This window comes from Salvelinus fontinalis, chromosome 20 (genome assembly GCF_029448725.1).
Source record: "Salvelinus fontinalis isolate EN_2023a chromosome 20, ASM2944872v1, whole genome shotgun sequence".
NCBI lineage: Eukaryota > Metazoa > Chordata > Actinopteri > Salmoniformes > Salmonidae > Salvelinus > Salvelinus fontinalis.
In genome coordinates, this window is record NC_074684.1 from 2,359,792 (window position 1) to 2,377,541 (window position 17,750).

At 43.3% G+C, this 17,750-nt stretch overlaps 1 protein-coding gene across 1 annotated transcript in view; it reads right to left on the reverse strand.

Moving 5' to 3' along the window:
* The window catches only part of LOC129817149 (probable methyltransferase-like protein 24), a 101,549-nt gene that overhangs the window by 11,115 nt on the left and 72,684 nt on the right, over positions 1 to 17,750 (reverse strand). The window contains exons 3-4 of the mRNA XM_055872098.1: positions 9,133 to 9,260; positions 651 to 876 (exon numbers count right to left, since the gene is read on the reverse strand). Coding sequence (XP_055728073.1) covers positions 651 to 876; positions 9,133 to 9,260 — 354 coding nt within the window. The remainder of the gene's footprint in view (positions 1 to 650; positions 877 to 9,132; positions 9,261 to 17,750) is intronic.

Sequence of the window (17,750 nt, forward strand, 5' to 3'; positions counted from 1 at the left end):
TAAACATTACAAAACTTCCATTAGATGAAATAAACCTCACGTGGCCTCACATTCATTTTTTTGTTGACAAAATTCAACACTTTCATTGACCTCCATACAAAAACTCCTTGCTTGGTGGACGAAACAATGACAAAATACCACCTGCTGGAGGGAGACTTCTCAGCCGAGTTGGGCCTCTATCTTCCTTTGAGTTTTCTGCCCTCCAGGGCAAGAGGAGACACGGGAGGAATGAATGATAAGGAGGTGTAGAGAGGAGCTGCTGCTGCAGTCAACCTGCAGCTTTATGTGATAAATAAGTTAATTCTTCCAGCTCATAGGGAGAGAAAATATACATTTTCATATAGCCTTTTTCGGCCGAGTTGAGGAAGATAAGGATATCTGGTTTGTTTTTATGGTGACTTTTATAGTGTCTTTTGCATGTATTGTTTGTATTGGTCATGGATATGCCATAAAAGGCAGGTACTGCATATTGTGCACTGTGTAGGACGTTGGTTTGTGGAGTAAGTTGTCACTGTATTATGTACAGTACATATACTCTCACAATATAAGCCCATGCATGACTTATTCCTTAAATTTGATTCAGGACACATTTGTCATTTCATTCCCACCTCAACGTTTACAACCTTCTCCCTCTCTATGTGCCCCCTGACCTGTCTGTGTCCAAAATCGTTGAGGATGGTGGCCAGTTTCTTGATGTTGCCGTGCTGTCGCTGGGCGGGGATGGCTGGGTTGGGGTCCCTCCAGTCTACGGAGAGACGGTGGAGCCACATGTCTGACTCCTGTAGGTGGGCCTGCTTTAGGCTGGGGTCAAAGCAGTGTACCTCACAGCCCACCCTGGCCAGAGAGCGCTCCAGGGTTTTATCCTCCACACCCAACCTATGGGAGGGAGGGAGATTAAAAAAAAAGGTGGAGAGGGAGAGAGAAGTTATATAAATCATGTTTTATGGATGGATGGATACAGATATAATTATATATTGTTTAAGGTCTTTTGGGGAATAGTTTGTATAGCTGCTGAAGCTGAAAATAACTGCTCACTTCAGCAGTTCAGTGAATAATTCAATGTAAGGCTGAAAGTATGGGAGGTTATGAGCAGAAAGATGTTTTGATTTCTTCCTCCCACTGCACACAGACATCAATTTAACGGCTATTCCAAGATGGTGCAATGTAATTTCATTGATACGACGTGGAAACAATGTTGATTCCAACCCGTGTGTGCCCAGTGGGTTGCTTGTTTTCAAGACTGACAAAAGCTCATGTTTCACCCCCCCTCTCTCTTTCTCTCTCTCTCTTTTCCCCCTCTCTCATTTTCTCTGTCCACCTTTTCTTCTCTTCCCACTCTTTTCCTCTTTCACTGAAAGCTCCTTGTCGTTTGTAAATCTATGCAGGCAGACAAGACCTCTCTCTCTCTCTCGCTTTCTCTTTCAGTCTCTGTAGCTGGGTGTGTTTGTGATGTGACTTGCTGTATCTCTACACGGTAATTGCAGCTCGGGGAGTATCTCTGAAAGTTAATTTCTCACGGATGAGCTACTCTGGTTCCCTCATAGACAACCATGCATTGAGGTGGGAGATGCAGGGGTGAGATGAGAGAGAGGGAAGGGAAGACAGAGGAAGGGAATGCTCCAGACATCTCTGTTACCCTCTCTGCTAAATGATTCAGTTAACACAACCACTAATGGTATCATAGCAGGCCCTACCAGGACAGTGTCTCATGCCTCGCTACCGTTTTAGTCAAATGATACTTCAGATGACAGTGCTTGCTGTTTTACATGAGAGGATGTGGGAGAAGCAACTGTGGTATAAGGCGGGACAAACGCCTCCGTTCTGTACATTACTCTCGTCCCGCTGCATCGTCCGTTATTTCCAAGGTAATGTACAGAACGTCGCCGTTTATCCCTTACACATGCCAACATTCCATTCAAACAGTGCAGTCAACCCACAGCCATAACCCGGTTGAATTCAGTAGATGATAGGACAGATGAGTTGTAAATGCAACAAGTACTGATATTGTATCATATAACAGCACTCTCAGCTTTCCAAGAAAACTAAAATTGAGACATTCATGGTCTGTTCACATATATTTTAGAGGCTATTTATACAGATTTTTATTTTATTTTTATAAAACCCGTATTTATGATTATTTGACAATATTTTATGTTGACAATAATTCTATTCACAATATTTCAATTTCTGATACATCCCATGCCTTTGTTTTATGTTCCTGCATAAGTAAAATCAGGATTATGCCACTACTGTCATTCATTCCAATTAGACTGGTTTGGATTTCTCCCTGACCAATATGGCTGCCATTTTCACCCCATTCTGCAACTTCGAGGGTTTATCTCATATCCCCTCTAGTAATTTAATAGAATCTCTATGGATACATGTTTCAAAATTGCCCTTTGTAGTATAGTACTGTAAATACAGTACCGTACACTGTTTTCACATTAGGCCATAGACATGCACTAGCCATTAAAATTGACTGAACATCACATTTCGATCCTTTCTGTCCCATGTGTGATCGAAGGTGTGATCATTTGAAGCCATCTTTCACAATGTAATCAAATGAAAGCAATTAAAGAAACCATGTTTAGCAGGCACTAGTTTGCATCAAGCCTGTCTTGACCATTTGTCAGTAGGTTCTCATCGGAATTATATTGTTCACGCACCTGGGGAAAAGCCCTTTGGCATGGCGAATCCAAGCCTGACATACAGTACCAGTCAAACGTTTGGACACATCTACTCATTCAAAAATGTGCAAAGCTGTCATCAAGGCAAATGGTGGCTACTTTGAAGAATCTCAAATATACAATACTTTTTCATTTGTTTAACACTTTTTTGGTTACTACATGATTCCATATGTGTTATTTCATAGTTTTGATGTCTTCACTATCATTCTACATTTCTATTGTAGAAAATAGTACAAATAAAGAAAAACCCTTGAGTGATTAGGTGTGTCCAAACTTTTGACTAGTACTGTAGGTCTGGATTGAAATCAATCCATGCCTCATCCATGGCCTGAAGGCGGGTGGCACGCTCATGGGGATGGCAATCAAACATTTTCCACCTGTATTGCAATCGTGTATTGTATTTTACAGTATTGTATTTATGTATTGTAGTGGTCCTGTACGTAGCTCAGTTCATAGGAGCGCTGGTGTTATATACCAAAATATGTAGACTGTAAATGGCATATATTACAGTACTCTATTGGCCAATGTAATTTTAGTAAACATAGGATGCATTTCTTTCTTGTTTTGGACTGGATTATTTGCATATAGGTATTGTAATGCATTGTATTGATATTGATTTACTGCACTGTAGGAGCTAGAAACACAAGCATTTCGCTGCACCTGCTTTAACATCTGCTTATCTGTGTACGCGACCAATACACTTTGATTCGATTTGTTACGTAATAGTCAACATCGTAGTAGTACATTCGAGTATGTATCATACTTTTTATGTTTCTACTTTACAGACATACATTTTCATTATGTACTTCTCAAAATCTGTACTAGACAAAACACTTTATATGTAAAATCTTTAGCTTTACTAAACATTTAATCGATCATCAATTAAGAGCAGTCGGATTAAGTAACAATACAATTTATTTTAACAAAAGAGAAGAGAATCATATCAAAAGGAATGTGGGCATTGCATTGTGAAATGCAATTACTGTACTTTATATGAACAGTGGTGGAAAGAATACCCAATTGTCATACTTGAGTAAAAGTAAAGATACCTTAATAGAAAATAACTTAAGTAAAAGTGAAAGTTAACCAGTAAAATACTACTTGAGTAAATGTCTGAAAGTATTTGGCTTTAAATATACTTATGTATCAAAAATAAAAGTATGAATCATTTTTCATTCCTTATATTAAGCAAATGTATGGATTGCCAGCAGACCACTACAACACTCAGACATAATTTACAAACTAAACATTCATGTTTAGTGAGTCCGCTAGATCAGAGGCAGTAGGGATGACCAGGGATGTTCTCTTGATAAGTAGGTGAACTGGACCATTTTCCTGTGCTGCTAAGCATTCAAAATGTAACAAATACTTTTGGGTGTCAGGGAAAATGTATGGAGTAAAAAGTACAAGATTTTCTTTAAGAATGTAGTAAAGTTAAAGTTTAAAAAAAAGTTAAATAATAAAGTATAAAGTAAAGATACCCCATAAAAACAACATAACTAGTACTTTAAAGTATTTTCAGCTAAGTACTTTACACCACTGTATATGAACATTTATGTGAAACATGTATTTATCGATTAAACACTGATTACGTTTAGTGAAAAAGTGACTATGATTTTGTGTGTTATAAACTCAGCAAAAAAATTAACGTCCCTTTTTCAGGACCCTGTCTTTCAAAGATAATTTGTAAAATCCAAATAACTTCACAGATCTTCATTGTAAAGGGTTCAAACACTGTTTCCCATGCTTGTTCAATGAACCATAAACAATGAATGAACATGCACCTGTGGAACGGTCGTTAAGACACTAACAGCTTACAGACGGTAGACAATTAAGGTCACAGTAATGAAATCGTAGGATACTAAAGAGGCCTTTCTACTGACTCTGAAAAACACCAAAAGAAAGATGCCCAGGGTCCCTGCTCATCTGCGTGAACGTGCCTTAGGCATGCTGCAACGAGGCATGAGGACTGCAGATGTGGCCAGGGCAATAAATTGCAATGTCCGTACTGTGAGATGCCTAAGACAACGCTACAGGGAGACAGGATGGACAGCTGATCGTCCTCGCAGTGGCAGACCACGTGTAACGACACCTGTACAGGATCGGTATATCCGAACATCACACCTGCGAGACAGGTACAGGATGGCAACAACAACTGCCCGAGTTACACCAGGAACGCACAATCCCTCAATCAGTGCTCAGACTGTCCGCAATAGGCTGAGAGAGGCTGGACTGAGGGCTTGTGGGCCTGTTGTAAGGCAGGTCCTCACCAGACATCACCGGCAACAACGTCGCCTACGGGCACAAACCCACTGTCGCTGGACCAGACAGGACTGGCAAAAGTGCTCTTCACTGACGAGTCACGGTTTTGTCTCACCAGGGATGAGGGTTACACCGAGGCCTGTACTCTGGAGCGGGATCGATTTGGAGGTGGAGGGTCCGTCATGGTCTGGGGCGGTGTGTCACAGCATCATCAGACTAAGCTTGTTGTCTGCTCATTCTGTGCGTGATTTCCTGCAAGACAGGAATGTCAGTGTTCTGCCATGACCAGCGAAGAGCCCGGATCTCAATCCCATTGAGCAGTCTGGGACCTGTTGAATCGGAGGGTGAGGGCTAGGGCCATTCCCCCCAGAAATGTCCGGGAACTTGCAGGTGTCTTGGTGGAAGAATGGGGTAACATCTCACAGCAAGAACTGGCAAATCTGGTGCAGTCCATGAGGAGGAAATGCACTGCAGTACTTAATGCAGCTGGTGGCCACACCAGATACTGACTGTTACTTTTGATTTCGACCCCCCCTTTGCTCAGGGACACATTATTCCATTTCTGTTAGTCACATGTCTGTGGAACTTGTTCAGTTTATGTCTCAGTTGTTGAATCTTGTTATGTTCATACAAATATTTACACATGTTAAGTTTGCTGAAAATAAACGCAGTTGACAGTGAGAGGATGTTTCTTTTTTTGCTGAATTTACTTAGTCAATTGAAAATGTGCATAGAGTTTTGAAACAGCTGCCTTTTTGATGAACTGTTTTGAGTTATGTACTAAGAGTTGTGAAAATGTATCACATACTTGTAAAAATTGCACCAAAGCGATAAAAAAAGTTAACATACAGTATATAGTTTGATAACTGCTGAGCACTGTAAAATTCGATATTTTTACTTCATAAATGTATTAATTTGACATCAATTTATGTTAGAAGGTAAAACCAAATCAGCCATCTCCATCAGCCAGTGTGGTTCAATAGGACAAAGTTGAAAGAGTCACTTGATGTGCTACCATTTAGAATTGTGTAGTGTAGTGTACAATGCACTGCTGAAATACCTTGGTTGTATAACAATATATTCCATCTCATTATCTGAATTTCATTGACACACTGTAAACTGATGAATTTCAAGCAGAGAGACATGCAATACTTTGTTAGTTGACAAATCATGTAGAAAAGGTGATCATTTTTTGCAATAACCCGATTTCTGATGATTTGTCCTACGTATGTACTGTATAAAGAAACTGTAAGACTGACATATTTCTCAACATGCTCATAACCTGCCATTGAATACAAATTATTAGTAAGAAAAATTGTGTGTGAAGTTATAGTCAAATACTCTGGTAAATGTTATTTACCATATACTATTCTTTCCATTCAGCGCTTCAAAAATAACACTTTTGAAATGTGATAATCTTGTATTTGCTATTGGAATAAATGGTAGTTAAAATGACTAAATGGTGAGTCTATAATTACATGATGTATTAATGACTAAACTAAATGTTCTCATGGTATTTCACTGAAAACGTAGTAGATGTGTGTGTCACGACCCGATCGGTTTCACCTGTCCTTGTGATTGTCTCCACACCCCTCCAGGTGTCGCCCATCTTCCCCCAGAAGTTATGCTGGATTGACAGCATGGCCAATGTTGAATGTTTATCCTTTAAAACTTCGAAAGAGACCCTTAAACCCAGACTTGGACCACACACCCAATCCACTGAATAGCAGTTAGCCACTGATTCCTTTCAAACCACTCATTGTTGAATTTGCGATTTCCAACTTGTTGTGTAATGTTTATGTCCAATGGCCGATGAGCACCAATACATTTTATCTATAATTTCTCTTCATATGACAAGGATTGAAAAGGGTTTGCCAGTAGATTGTTGTCATGATTCAAGATGATGACTGCTAGCTTGCTAGCTAAGATTTTGAAAGTATGGTGTTGACATGATCAGTCCAATCAAAGCTACAGCAGATATATCGTATTTGATGTCATTTTATCTGTGGCCAATGACCTTGAGCCTTCTTGGATGGGCAGCTGTAATGTAACTCTATGGCGGCACCCAAGGGGCTAGAATTTCCAAGCTCTCCCCGTAGATTTTGAGGTGATGTAGTGTCCCCATGAGTGACAGACCACTGAGCCAATCACAGCGCAACGAGAGAACATTACCAACCCCTATGCTCCGTATTTTCCGCTGGACGCCCTACCTCCACAGAAAGCATTGAGCTAGGCTGTAACACCTGCATTTTAGAGTTGGCTCACTCAAGAAAGCAAAAGAGACCATGTTTGTATGCAGCTTTATTCAATAATTTTTTATACATTGTTTGCAAACTGATATGTGACACGTATTCATTCCAAAATAACATGCAAAACAGGCAACAACAACAACAAAAAACATGTGGGGCTCAAAACAGGGCTCTGCCCCACCTGCCCTGAATGACGGGTCCACACTGGCTTGCCGTTCCAAATAAAGTGGAATATTTGTTTGCTCGTGTAATTTAGAAAACAAGTCGTGAGGTTAGGCAGGGCCATAAGTAAATAGGTAAACTGGGATATGACTAAATAATTCATCAGAGTGATTTTTCCACAAATAGACAGGTGTTGTTCTTTCCATGGTAATTTTCTATTAAAATGTATTGTAATGAGATATTTGATTTATTTCGGGATATGAATACCGAGTTTGTGCACTTTATGTAAAAAGTAATGTAAAAGTTGTATTTTTGGGGGATCAAATATGTAACATGGTGCACTTATCATAATTCTGTTTTAGTCCAGAGAGGTTAGAGGTTTGCATATTTCCTTTGCCTTTCGAGTGAATTGTAGTTGCCTACCATGAATGTATTTGTTAGCGACAAAGACATTGTTGTTGCTTTCAATAGCTTTTAGTCCTGTAGCCTTCACCAAGTGAGTGTCTAAGTGAATATGTTGTCTTTCAAATGAAACTCTTTATGACAATACATTACAGTATATCATAAGGCATTTCTGTGACGGCCTAGTTACACCCTCACTCTAGGGATGTTTCGTTTGATACCAGAGAGCCGAGGCATGCGTCTAAATGCCTGTGCATCACTTTTTCAGAAATATGTCATCGATGATGTCTGAAGCTTCGCTTGTCGCATCCTTTTTCTAACCGTGTGTCGCAAAATGCCAGATCCCAGTAGTTATATATGTGTTGTGTCAAAGGTTACGTGAACAACTATGATCAAAGGAACAATCCAGCTTTCACACAGCTCTGGGCCCTAGTTATGTATTATTCCATGATCAGGTAGTCAGGAAAAACCATGGTGCTTAATGATGTCTCCCCCCCACAGTGTTGTAGTGTTGGTGTGAGTGATGAGGATGGGGATATACTCCTGTTTATCTAGCTCTGCTATCACAACAGTCCATCAAACTAATGTGGCAGAGAAAACCGACACACAGATCATTAGATCAATACAGACATCGGAAGTGTGTGCGGGGACTTTTATGGCGTACTTTGACCTGAGAGGGCAATACTATATGTAACATTGTGAAAAGTGAGAAGAAATGAGTGTGCTTATCAGTCACCAATAGGAAATCTGTTTCTCAAAACCAGTTCATTTGACCCTTGACCCTGCTGTCAACAGGGGTAATCCCTAAACCTCTATTACTGCCCCTCTCACCTCTTCGCTCCTTCTCAGAGTCCACCGACTGCCTACCCTGCTGCTGCCAGCACACTTGTGGTGTCTCTTAACACTCAAATGAATAGGCCATCCAGGGGCTTAATCTCTTCAACCCTACATCCCACCACTGCCAAGCCCAGCCAGCCAGCCCAGCTCAGCCCTGGGCATACAGCAAGGGCACAGCTTCTCCTGGAAGGTCAAATACATTTATACTCTGCAAAATAGCATCCAGATTAAATGACACAGTGATATGATTTTTATTTTTATTTAACCAGGCAAGTCAGAACAAATTCTTATTTACAATGATGGCCTACCAGGGAACTGTGGGTTAACTGCCTTGTACAGGGACAGAACAACAGATTTTTACCTTGTCAGCTTGGGGATTCGATCTAGCAACCTTCTGGTTACTAGTCTAATGCTCTAACCACTAGGCTGCCTGCTGCCCTAGTGATGTATTGAGTCAGGCTGTTTCTGTTTCTCTGTGTTTCTCTCTGTGTGTGTGTGTGTGTGTGTGTGCGTGCGTGCGTGCGTGCGCTCACCCCAGAGAGTAGACCCGGCAGTGTTTGGTGTGTATCCGTTGTGCCAGGCTGTACTTGCTGTCCAGACACACTGCCCAGGGCCCCTTTGGCCCTTCCTGACCCTCTGGGGAAGGGGGGGCACAAGACACCTGTAGGAGAAACACAGGGATCATCAGTAAACTTGTCCGCAGAAATGTCATTTAAAAAAAAAGTTTTATTATTATTATTATATATTTGTTATTGTATTCTGCATTGTTGGGAAGATTAAGTAAGCATTTCACTGTTAGTTTACACCTGTTGTTTATGAAGCATATGTCAATTAAAATTAGATTTGATCGTTCTCATTCGCTATTGTTATCATTGTAATTGTAATAATCATCAACATCACATATTGTATAGTGTATACCATAGTTACCCCTGCCCCTGTCAGATCACATATTCACCACACACACACACACACACACACACATATATATATTCATATTTCAACATGTTTTTCTTTCTCATCGAGTAGCACCCTCTCCATTTCTTCTCCTCTGCCCCTCGCCTTCCTTTCCTTTTGGTTTCAGTCAAGGAGAAAAAATGTGATTTAGTGTAAACAAATGCGTCCTCCATCCTTGACATGATTCTCCATCTCACACTGAGGGACAGGGCACCTTAATCTTGCCTTAATGCTCAAGGATTCCATTGACTCCATGTTGCAGTTCAACGTTTCTGTTTATTTTTTCATTTACATGTTCTATATACTGTAAAGTTCATGGACTAACTGAAACTCCATGCAAAATCAATCGATTCATTAACAGCTCGAGTTGAAAGCGCACACTGCCAAGTTTCTCTTGTCAGCAGAAGAGAGTGAGAACGAGAGGAAGTGAGGAAGAGAGGGAGGAGCGAAGAATAGGGAGAGGACGCGAGAAGGAGAGGGAGATATCTGCCTTTCCAGGCCCCTATCTCTCTCTACTGCAGCCACCATTGGCGATAACAACACCAAGACTAACAGAACCAGTTGGCTTACACTGGCTGGTCTTAGTCTGTGGGGAGTAGGTATTTCTTTGTTTGGGACGGGGTGTATGTGTATATTAGAGAGAGACGGCAAACTCCAATGGTGTGAAGAGCTGTGTGTGAGCCAAAGGCATCATTGAGAGAGTGTATGTGTGTGCATGCGTGGAGGCATTTGTGCATGCACACATACGTGTGTTGTGCATGCATTCATGCATGTGTGCGTCCTGAGTGTTTGTCCTGAATGTGTGTTTGGAGTGTGTGTGGGAGGTGTTGCAACAGGATTAATGACTGTTTTCTGTCGGATTGCTTTAGCTCTTCTATCTGCTCCAGAGACTGTCTGAACTGGACTGGACCAGCCGGTAATTGACAGCGACAGACTGATTATTTGTTCTAATCGCCATGTCTTTCCCCATAGAGACCACAGCCCAGACAGAGACTGGTCATAAATCCTTCTCTTTCTGAACCACCATGTTAGCCCAACCCGAACCAGGGGCCGGTTGCACCAGTTGGTGGGTCGTGACTCTATGTCCAACGTAAAATGTGCTCTACTTTGCTGACGTTTATGAATTCTTCCCCATGCTACGAATGGAAAGTGGACAAAGCCTAGAATCCCTAGAGGGTTATTACGCTTTGTGATGACATACATCTTTGGAATTGATGGATTCCGACTGCTTCAATTTTTTGAAGGAAAGCATTTGTCAATAGAGATGAATAGGAGGACCTCAATGCTTTTATCCTGTCCGAACAGAACTTTTGGCATGAAAAGAAGGCAGAAGGCAATAGGAGGCATGACCAAGTCAAGAGCTGTGACTTATTGTGAGCGAATAACAGTCACACTTGGAGCCTTGGGGACTTCTGTCAAGCACTCTGCAACAATGACATTGTAAAAAAAAAATCGCAGAATGGAATAGAATTTTAAACAGTCTTATGAATGCATTGTGTTGTGGTGAGCACCGTGAGCTATGCTGAAATGGGAGGCAGTCATCCATCGATGATACTGTTGTATTGGAGGATTTTTGTTTAGCTGTTGCAGTTATGTGCTGTAGAGGTTCCTAATTGCGTTGGCCCATTATTGTTGCTTTGAACATGTTTTATTGTAACAGTAGGCTGGACTATATTGTGAGCTATTATAAATAGAAAGGTACTGACACGTTGTTGTCATTTTGAATATACTGCCACAGTATGTTACCTTGATCAGTCTCCACCTTTCCCACTGTTGTGTGTGTGTGTGTGTGTGTGTGTGTGTGTTGCATTGACTGCTAATGATTTGCCAAACGCAGTGCAGCGTACCTCTCTCAGACGTTGAGTTCCACCAACCACGACGTCAGTCAGAATTACTGCTGAGGAAGCTGTTATAGTCACTGCAACTACCTCTCCGCCTGTCAGAGGAGATGATAGGCGATTCACCCCCAGCAACCCCCCTTCACGCACGCGCACACACACACACACACACACACACACACACACACACACACACACACACACACACACACACACACACACACACACACACACACACACACACACATCCAAAGGCTACTTCATTATAAGCTACATGCCTGCCATGTAAGATATACTGTAGAGTAAGTGCTTCGTCATTAGCAGAACTCTGTAGGCCCACGGTATATGAAAGAAAAGATAAGAGGTTTGCTGATCTTTCTAAACATAATTTGATTACAGAGGCACAATGGCCTTCGTTATCAGAAAATGGTCGGACTGTAGCAAGGATAAAATTTACTTGACTAGTTAAACAACTTGATTGATGCTATAGCCTCTCTCACACAGTGCAGTTGGAGTTTGTATCTTGTTGATTATAAGACACAAGGGCATAAAAGCCGGCCCTGTCTCTGCCTCGCAATCTTTATCCTCAAACAACACGTCAGTCAACAAACAAAAAAGGCAAGAACATCTCATTGATTAAGTTAAATCGAGTACAGGCTTAACTTAATGAACAACAGAGACAGAATGCAGTATGGAATTTTATGACATAGTTTTGGGTATGGCCTCGTCTCCGAGGAATGTTCCTCGGAGCCAGATGTTGATGACAGGTAGCCCTTTGCTGGGCAGCTGGCACCGAAACCACTCGGCTGGAGGAAAGGAGTTCCAATGAGGGGCCTTAAACTTATTGTAGCTTGTGGTGGTGGGGAGGTGGATGGTCGTTGAAACGTTTGCTGAAAACCGCATTCAACAACCAGGTCGCATTCCGCTTCGCTCCACAGGTAGTATCACATTTCACTTCATTTCATTACAGTACAACGGTTTGATTTGTTTGATCTTAGCTAGCTACATAGCCGTCTTTGTATCAAAGATAATTGTGTAGTTTAGAGCGATTTTCTAGGTTAGCTAGCCAGCTATTTTCGTCCTTTTAACGTAACGTAACGTAATCAACACTGCTAGCTAGCCAGCTAGCCACCGAATAGCAGCACTGTAGAATCTATTACATTCAACGGAACGACTTGATTAGTGTAGTGTTAGCTAGCTACATAGTTGTTTTTGCTGTCCTTGTATCTAAGATAGCTGTGGAGTCTAGAGTAATTTTCGGTTAGCTAGCCAGCTATTTTCGTACGCCGCGCTGCCGTTCTCCTACCTAGTCAATACTGCTAGTCAACACTGCTAACACTGCTAGCTAGCCAACTTCTACCGAATAGCAGCACTGTAGAAACTATTACATTACAATGGAACGATTTTAATAGTGTAGTGTTAGCTAGCTAGTGTTAGCTAGCTACATAGTTGTCTTTGCTGTCCTTGTATCTAAGACAATTGTGTAGTTTTAGACTAATTATCTGGCCAGTTACCGAGGTTACCTAGCCAGCTATCGAGGTTACCTAGCCAGCTACACTTTCAAACAAAGCCAACAACGCAGCCACTGCTAGCCAGCCTACTTCAGCAGTACTGCATCATTTTAATCATTTTAGTCAATAAGATTTTTGCAACGTAAGCTTAACTTTCTGAACATTCGAGACGTGTAGTCCACTTGTCATTCCAATCTCCTTTGCATTAGCGTAGCCTCTTCTGTAGCCTGTCAACTATGTGTCTGTCTATCCCTGTTCTCTCCTCTCTGCACAGACCATACAAACGCTTCACACCGCGTGGCCGCGGCCACCCTAACCTGGTGGTCCCAGCGCGCACGACCCACGTGGAGTTCCAGGTCTCCGGTAGCCTCTGGAACTGCAGATCTGCGGCCAACAAGGCAGAGTTCATCTCAGCATATGCTTCCCTCCAGTCCCTCGACTTCTTGGCACTGACGGAAACATGGATCACCACAGATAACACTGCTACTCCTACTGCTCTCTCTTCGTCTGCCCACGTGTTCTCGCACACCCCGAGAGCTTCTGGTCAGCGGGGTGGTGGCACCGGGATCCTCATCTCTCCCAAGTGGTCATTCTCTCTTTCTCCCCTTACCCATCTGTCTATCGCCTCCTTTGAATTCCATGCTGTCACAGTTACCAGCCCTTTCAAGCTTAACATCCTTATCATTTATCGCCCTCCAGGTTCCCTCGGAGAGTTCATCAATGAGCTTGATGCCTTGATAAGCTCCTTTCCTGAGGACGGCTCACCTCTCACAGTTCTGGGTGACTTTAACCTCCCCACGTCTACCTTTGACTCATTCCTCTCTGCCTCCTTCTTTCCACTCCTCTCCTCTTTTGACCTCACCCTCTCACCTTCCCCCCCTACTCACAAGGCAGGCAATACGCTTGACCTTATCTTTACTAGATGCTGTTCTTCCACTAACCTCATTGCAACTCCCCTCCAAGTCTCCGACCAATACCTTGTATCCTTTTCCCTCTCGCTCTCATCCAACACTTCCCACACTGCCCCTACTCGGATGGTATCGCGCCGTCCCAACCTTCGGTCTCTCTCCCCCGCTACTCTCTCCTCTTCCATCCTATCATCTCTTCCCTCTGCTCAAACCTTCTCCAACCTATCTCCTGATTCTGCCTCCTCAACCCTCCTCTCCTCCCTTTCTGCATCCTTTGACTCTCTATGTCCCCTATCCTCCAGGCCGGCTCGGTTCTCCCCTCCCGCTCCGTGGCTCGACGACTCATTGCGAGCTCACAGAACAGGGCTCCGGGCAGCCGAGCGGAAATGGAGGAAAACTCGCCTCCCTGCGGACCTGGCATTCTTTCACTCCCTCCTCTCTACATTTTCCTCTTCTGTCTCTGCTGCTAAAGCCACTTTCTACCACTCTAAATTCCAAGCATCTGCCTCTAACCCTAGGAAGCTCTTTGCCACCTTCTCCTCCCTCCTGAATCCTCCTCCCCCTCCCCCCCCCTCCTCCCTCTCTGCAGATGACTTCGTCAACCATTTTGAAAAGAAGGTCGACGACATCCGATCCTCGTTTGCTAAGTCAAACGACACCGCTGGTTCTGCTCACACTGCCCTACCCTGTGCTCTGACATCTTTCTCCCCTCTCTCTCCAGATGAAATCTCGAGTCTTGTGACGGCCGGCCGCCCAACAACCTGCCCGCTTGACCCTATCCCCTCCTCTCTTCTCCAGACCATTTCCGGAGACCTTCTCCCTTACCTCACCTCGCTCATCAACTCATCCTTGACCACTGGCTACGTCCCTTCCGTCTTCAAGAGAGCGAGAGTTGCACCCCTTCTTAAAAAACCTACACTCGATCCCTCCGATGTCAACAACTACAGACCAGTATCCCTTCTTTCTTTTCTCTCCAAAACTCTTGAACGTGCCGTCCTTGGCCAGCTCTCCTGCTATCTCTCTCAGAATGACCTTCTTGATCCAAATCAGTCAGGTTTCAAGACTAGTCATTCAACTGAGACTGCTCTTCTCTGTATCACGGAGGCGCTCCGCACTGCTAAAGCTAACTCTCTCTCCTCTGCTCTCATCCTTCTAGCCCTATTGGCTGCCTTCGATACTGTGAACCATCAGATCCTCCTCTCCACCCTCTCCGAGTTGGGCATCTCCGGCGCGGCCCACGCTTGGATTGCGTCCTACCTGACAGGTCGCTCCTACCAGGTGGCGTGGGGAGAATCTGTCTCCTCACCACGTCCTCTCACCACTGGTGTCCCCCAGGGCTCTGTTCTAGGCCCTCTCCTATTCTCGCTATACACCAAGTCACTTGGCTCTGTTATAACCTCACATGGTCTCTCCTATCATTGCTATGCAGACGACACACAATTAATCTTCTCCTTTCCCCCTTCTGATGACCAGGTGGCGAATCGCATCTCTGCATGTCTGGCAGACATATCAGTGTGGATGACGGATCACCACCTCAAGCTGAACCTCGGCAAGACGGAGCTGCTCTTCCTCCCGGGGAAGGACTGCCCGTTCCATGATCTCGCCATCACGGTTGACAACTCCATTGTGTCCTCCTCCCAGAGCGCTAAGAACCTTGGTGTGATCCTGGACAACACCCTGTCGTTCTCAACTAACGTCAAGGCAGTGGCCCGTTCCTGTAGGTTCATGCTCTACAACATCCGCAGAGTACGACCCTGCCTCACACAGGAAGCGGTGCAGGTCCTAATCCAGGCACTTGTTATCTCCCGTCTGGATTACTGCAACTCGCTGTTGGCTGGGCTCCCTGCCTGTGCCATTAAACCCCTACAACTCATCCAGAACGCCGCAGCCCGTCTGGTGTTCAACCTTCCCAAGTTCTCTCACGTCACCCCGCTCCTCCGCTCTCTCCACTGGCTTTCAGTTGAAGCTCGCATCCGCTACAAGACCATGGTGCTTGCCTACGGAGCTGTGAGGGGAACGGCACCTCAGTACCTTCAGGCTCTGATCAGGCCCTACACCCAAACAAGGGCACTGCGTTCATCCACCTCTGGCCTGCTCGCCTCCCTACCACTGAGGAAGTACAGTTCCCGCTCAGCCCAGTAAAAACTGTTCGCTGCTCTGGCACCCCAATGGTGGAACAAACTCCCTCACGACGCCAGGACAGCGGAGTCAATCACCACCTTCCGGAGACACCTGAAACCCCACCTCTTTAAGGAATACCTAGGATAGGATAAAGCAATCCTTGTGACCCCCCCCTTAAAAGATTTAGATGCACTATTGTAAAGTGGCTGTTCCACTGGATGTCATAAGGTGAATGCACCAATTTGTAAGTCGCTCTGGATAAGAGTGTCTGCTAAATTACTTAAATGTAAAAATGTAAATGTAAAACAGCAAGTAAGAGAACATGGGTAAGAGAGAGAGGAAAGTGATAATTGCAAAAGTGAGCCGATAGGTTGAACAGCAAGCATGAGGAATGTGAATTATTGTGCCGTGCTTATAGGCTATAAGTTACATAGGTGAATTACAAGCCACACGTGGCTAATAGGAAAGAGGAGAAGAAATAAGACGCTATGCTGATGATGATACATTTGTATTCATTCTAACTATGTCCGTATAATAGGAAACAAAGTGTATCTTTACTGTATCTTTACTGGATGAAGTTAAATTAGCCTTCAGATCAGCCTGCCTGATTGAACCTTCGTAAACCACAGTAGGAAAGAGACAAATCAGATGAATCAGAACACCATCTCTATGGTAATCAATGGAGTATGTTTGAGCTGTCAGGCAAGACAAATTCTCTTTCAATGAACATATATGAAAAGGGTGCTTTATTTACAGTTATAGTTGGTTATAGACCAGCATAAATTTAAAGCTGGTCCATGCTGGTGTCGTGTCTCTGAACTCTGATTAAATTATATGACATGCTATTTTATCAAATCGATTACCTAACGTTTAATTGATTACGTGATTGAATTAAACCAGGCAACAATTAAACCATTAATAACCTGGGGCACCACGGAAGCGTTCATTTATATAGAGCGGTTATCTCCCAAATCCACTCTCTTAAAGATCTGAAGATCTTTTATATCGATAGCAGTCAATTATTAATTGTCACCTTGATCGGTCTCATTCTGATTGTCGTAAGTACTCTGTACGAACCCAAGCTAACAAGTTGAATCAGTAATACACAAATCAGCTTAATTATTTATTTACTAAATACCTAAATAAATACACAGACTGACATATATATACACAGGATAGATCACACATTGATTACTAATCATGTCATGAAAAGCCCCTAGTGGGCTAACCCGATATGACGGCTGATTACACAAAGGAAGGGGGTTTGGTTTGAATGAAAGAGCCGGAAGACTGAAGGACAAAGGGATTGGGGTCTCTATTGGACCTTGAGAAGCTATGCTACCGTAAATACAGAATTGTATGCATTCTAATAAGTGCCCATTCGGGAAAAGGAAAATGCAAGATATGTATTTAGTCTGAGCTGCGCTTCGATAGATGGGTCGAAGATGAAAGACTGGTTTGCCCAGCAGAGATCGCCATTGTCCTTTGAAGAATCTTTCTGGTCGTAGTGTTGTAGAGCGGATAAGTTGAAGTACCCTGTCATTCTTAGGAGATTGTCTGTCCTTTTCTAGGCCATGTACGTTTACAGCTGCAGCTGATAACTCGACGTCTAGGATGTATCACTTCTTTAGTGAATAATAGTTCAAGTTAATAATAGTTCAAGTTCATACCAAGTTGCCATAACCAGCTCATGCTGTATTCTGGCTGGTCTAGTCGAAATTCACCATTCCAGCGTGGTGATCGTCACCTCCACGTTGAAATTCGCCTTTCTAAACTTTACGACAGCAGTCCTCACATTTCTGGAACTAGATGTTAATGA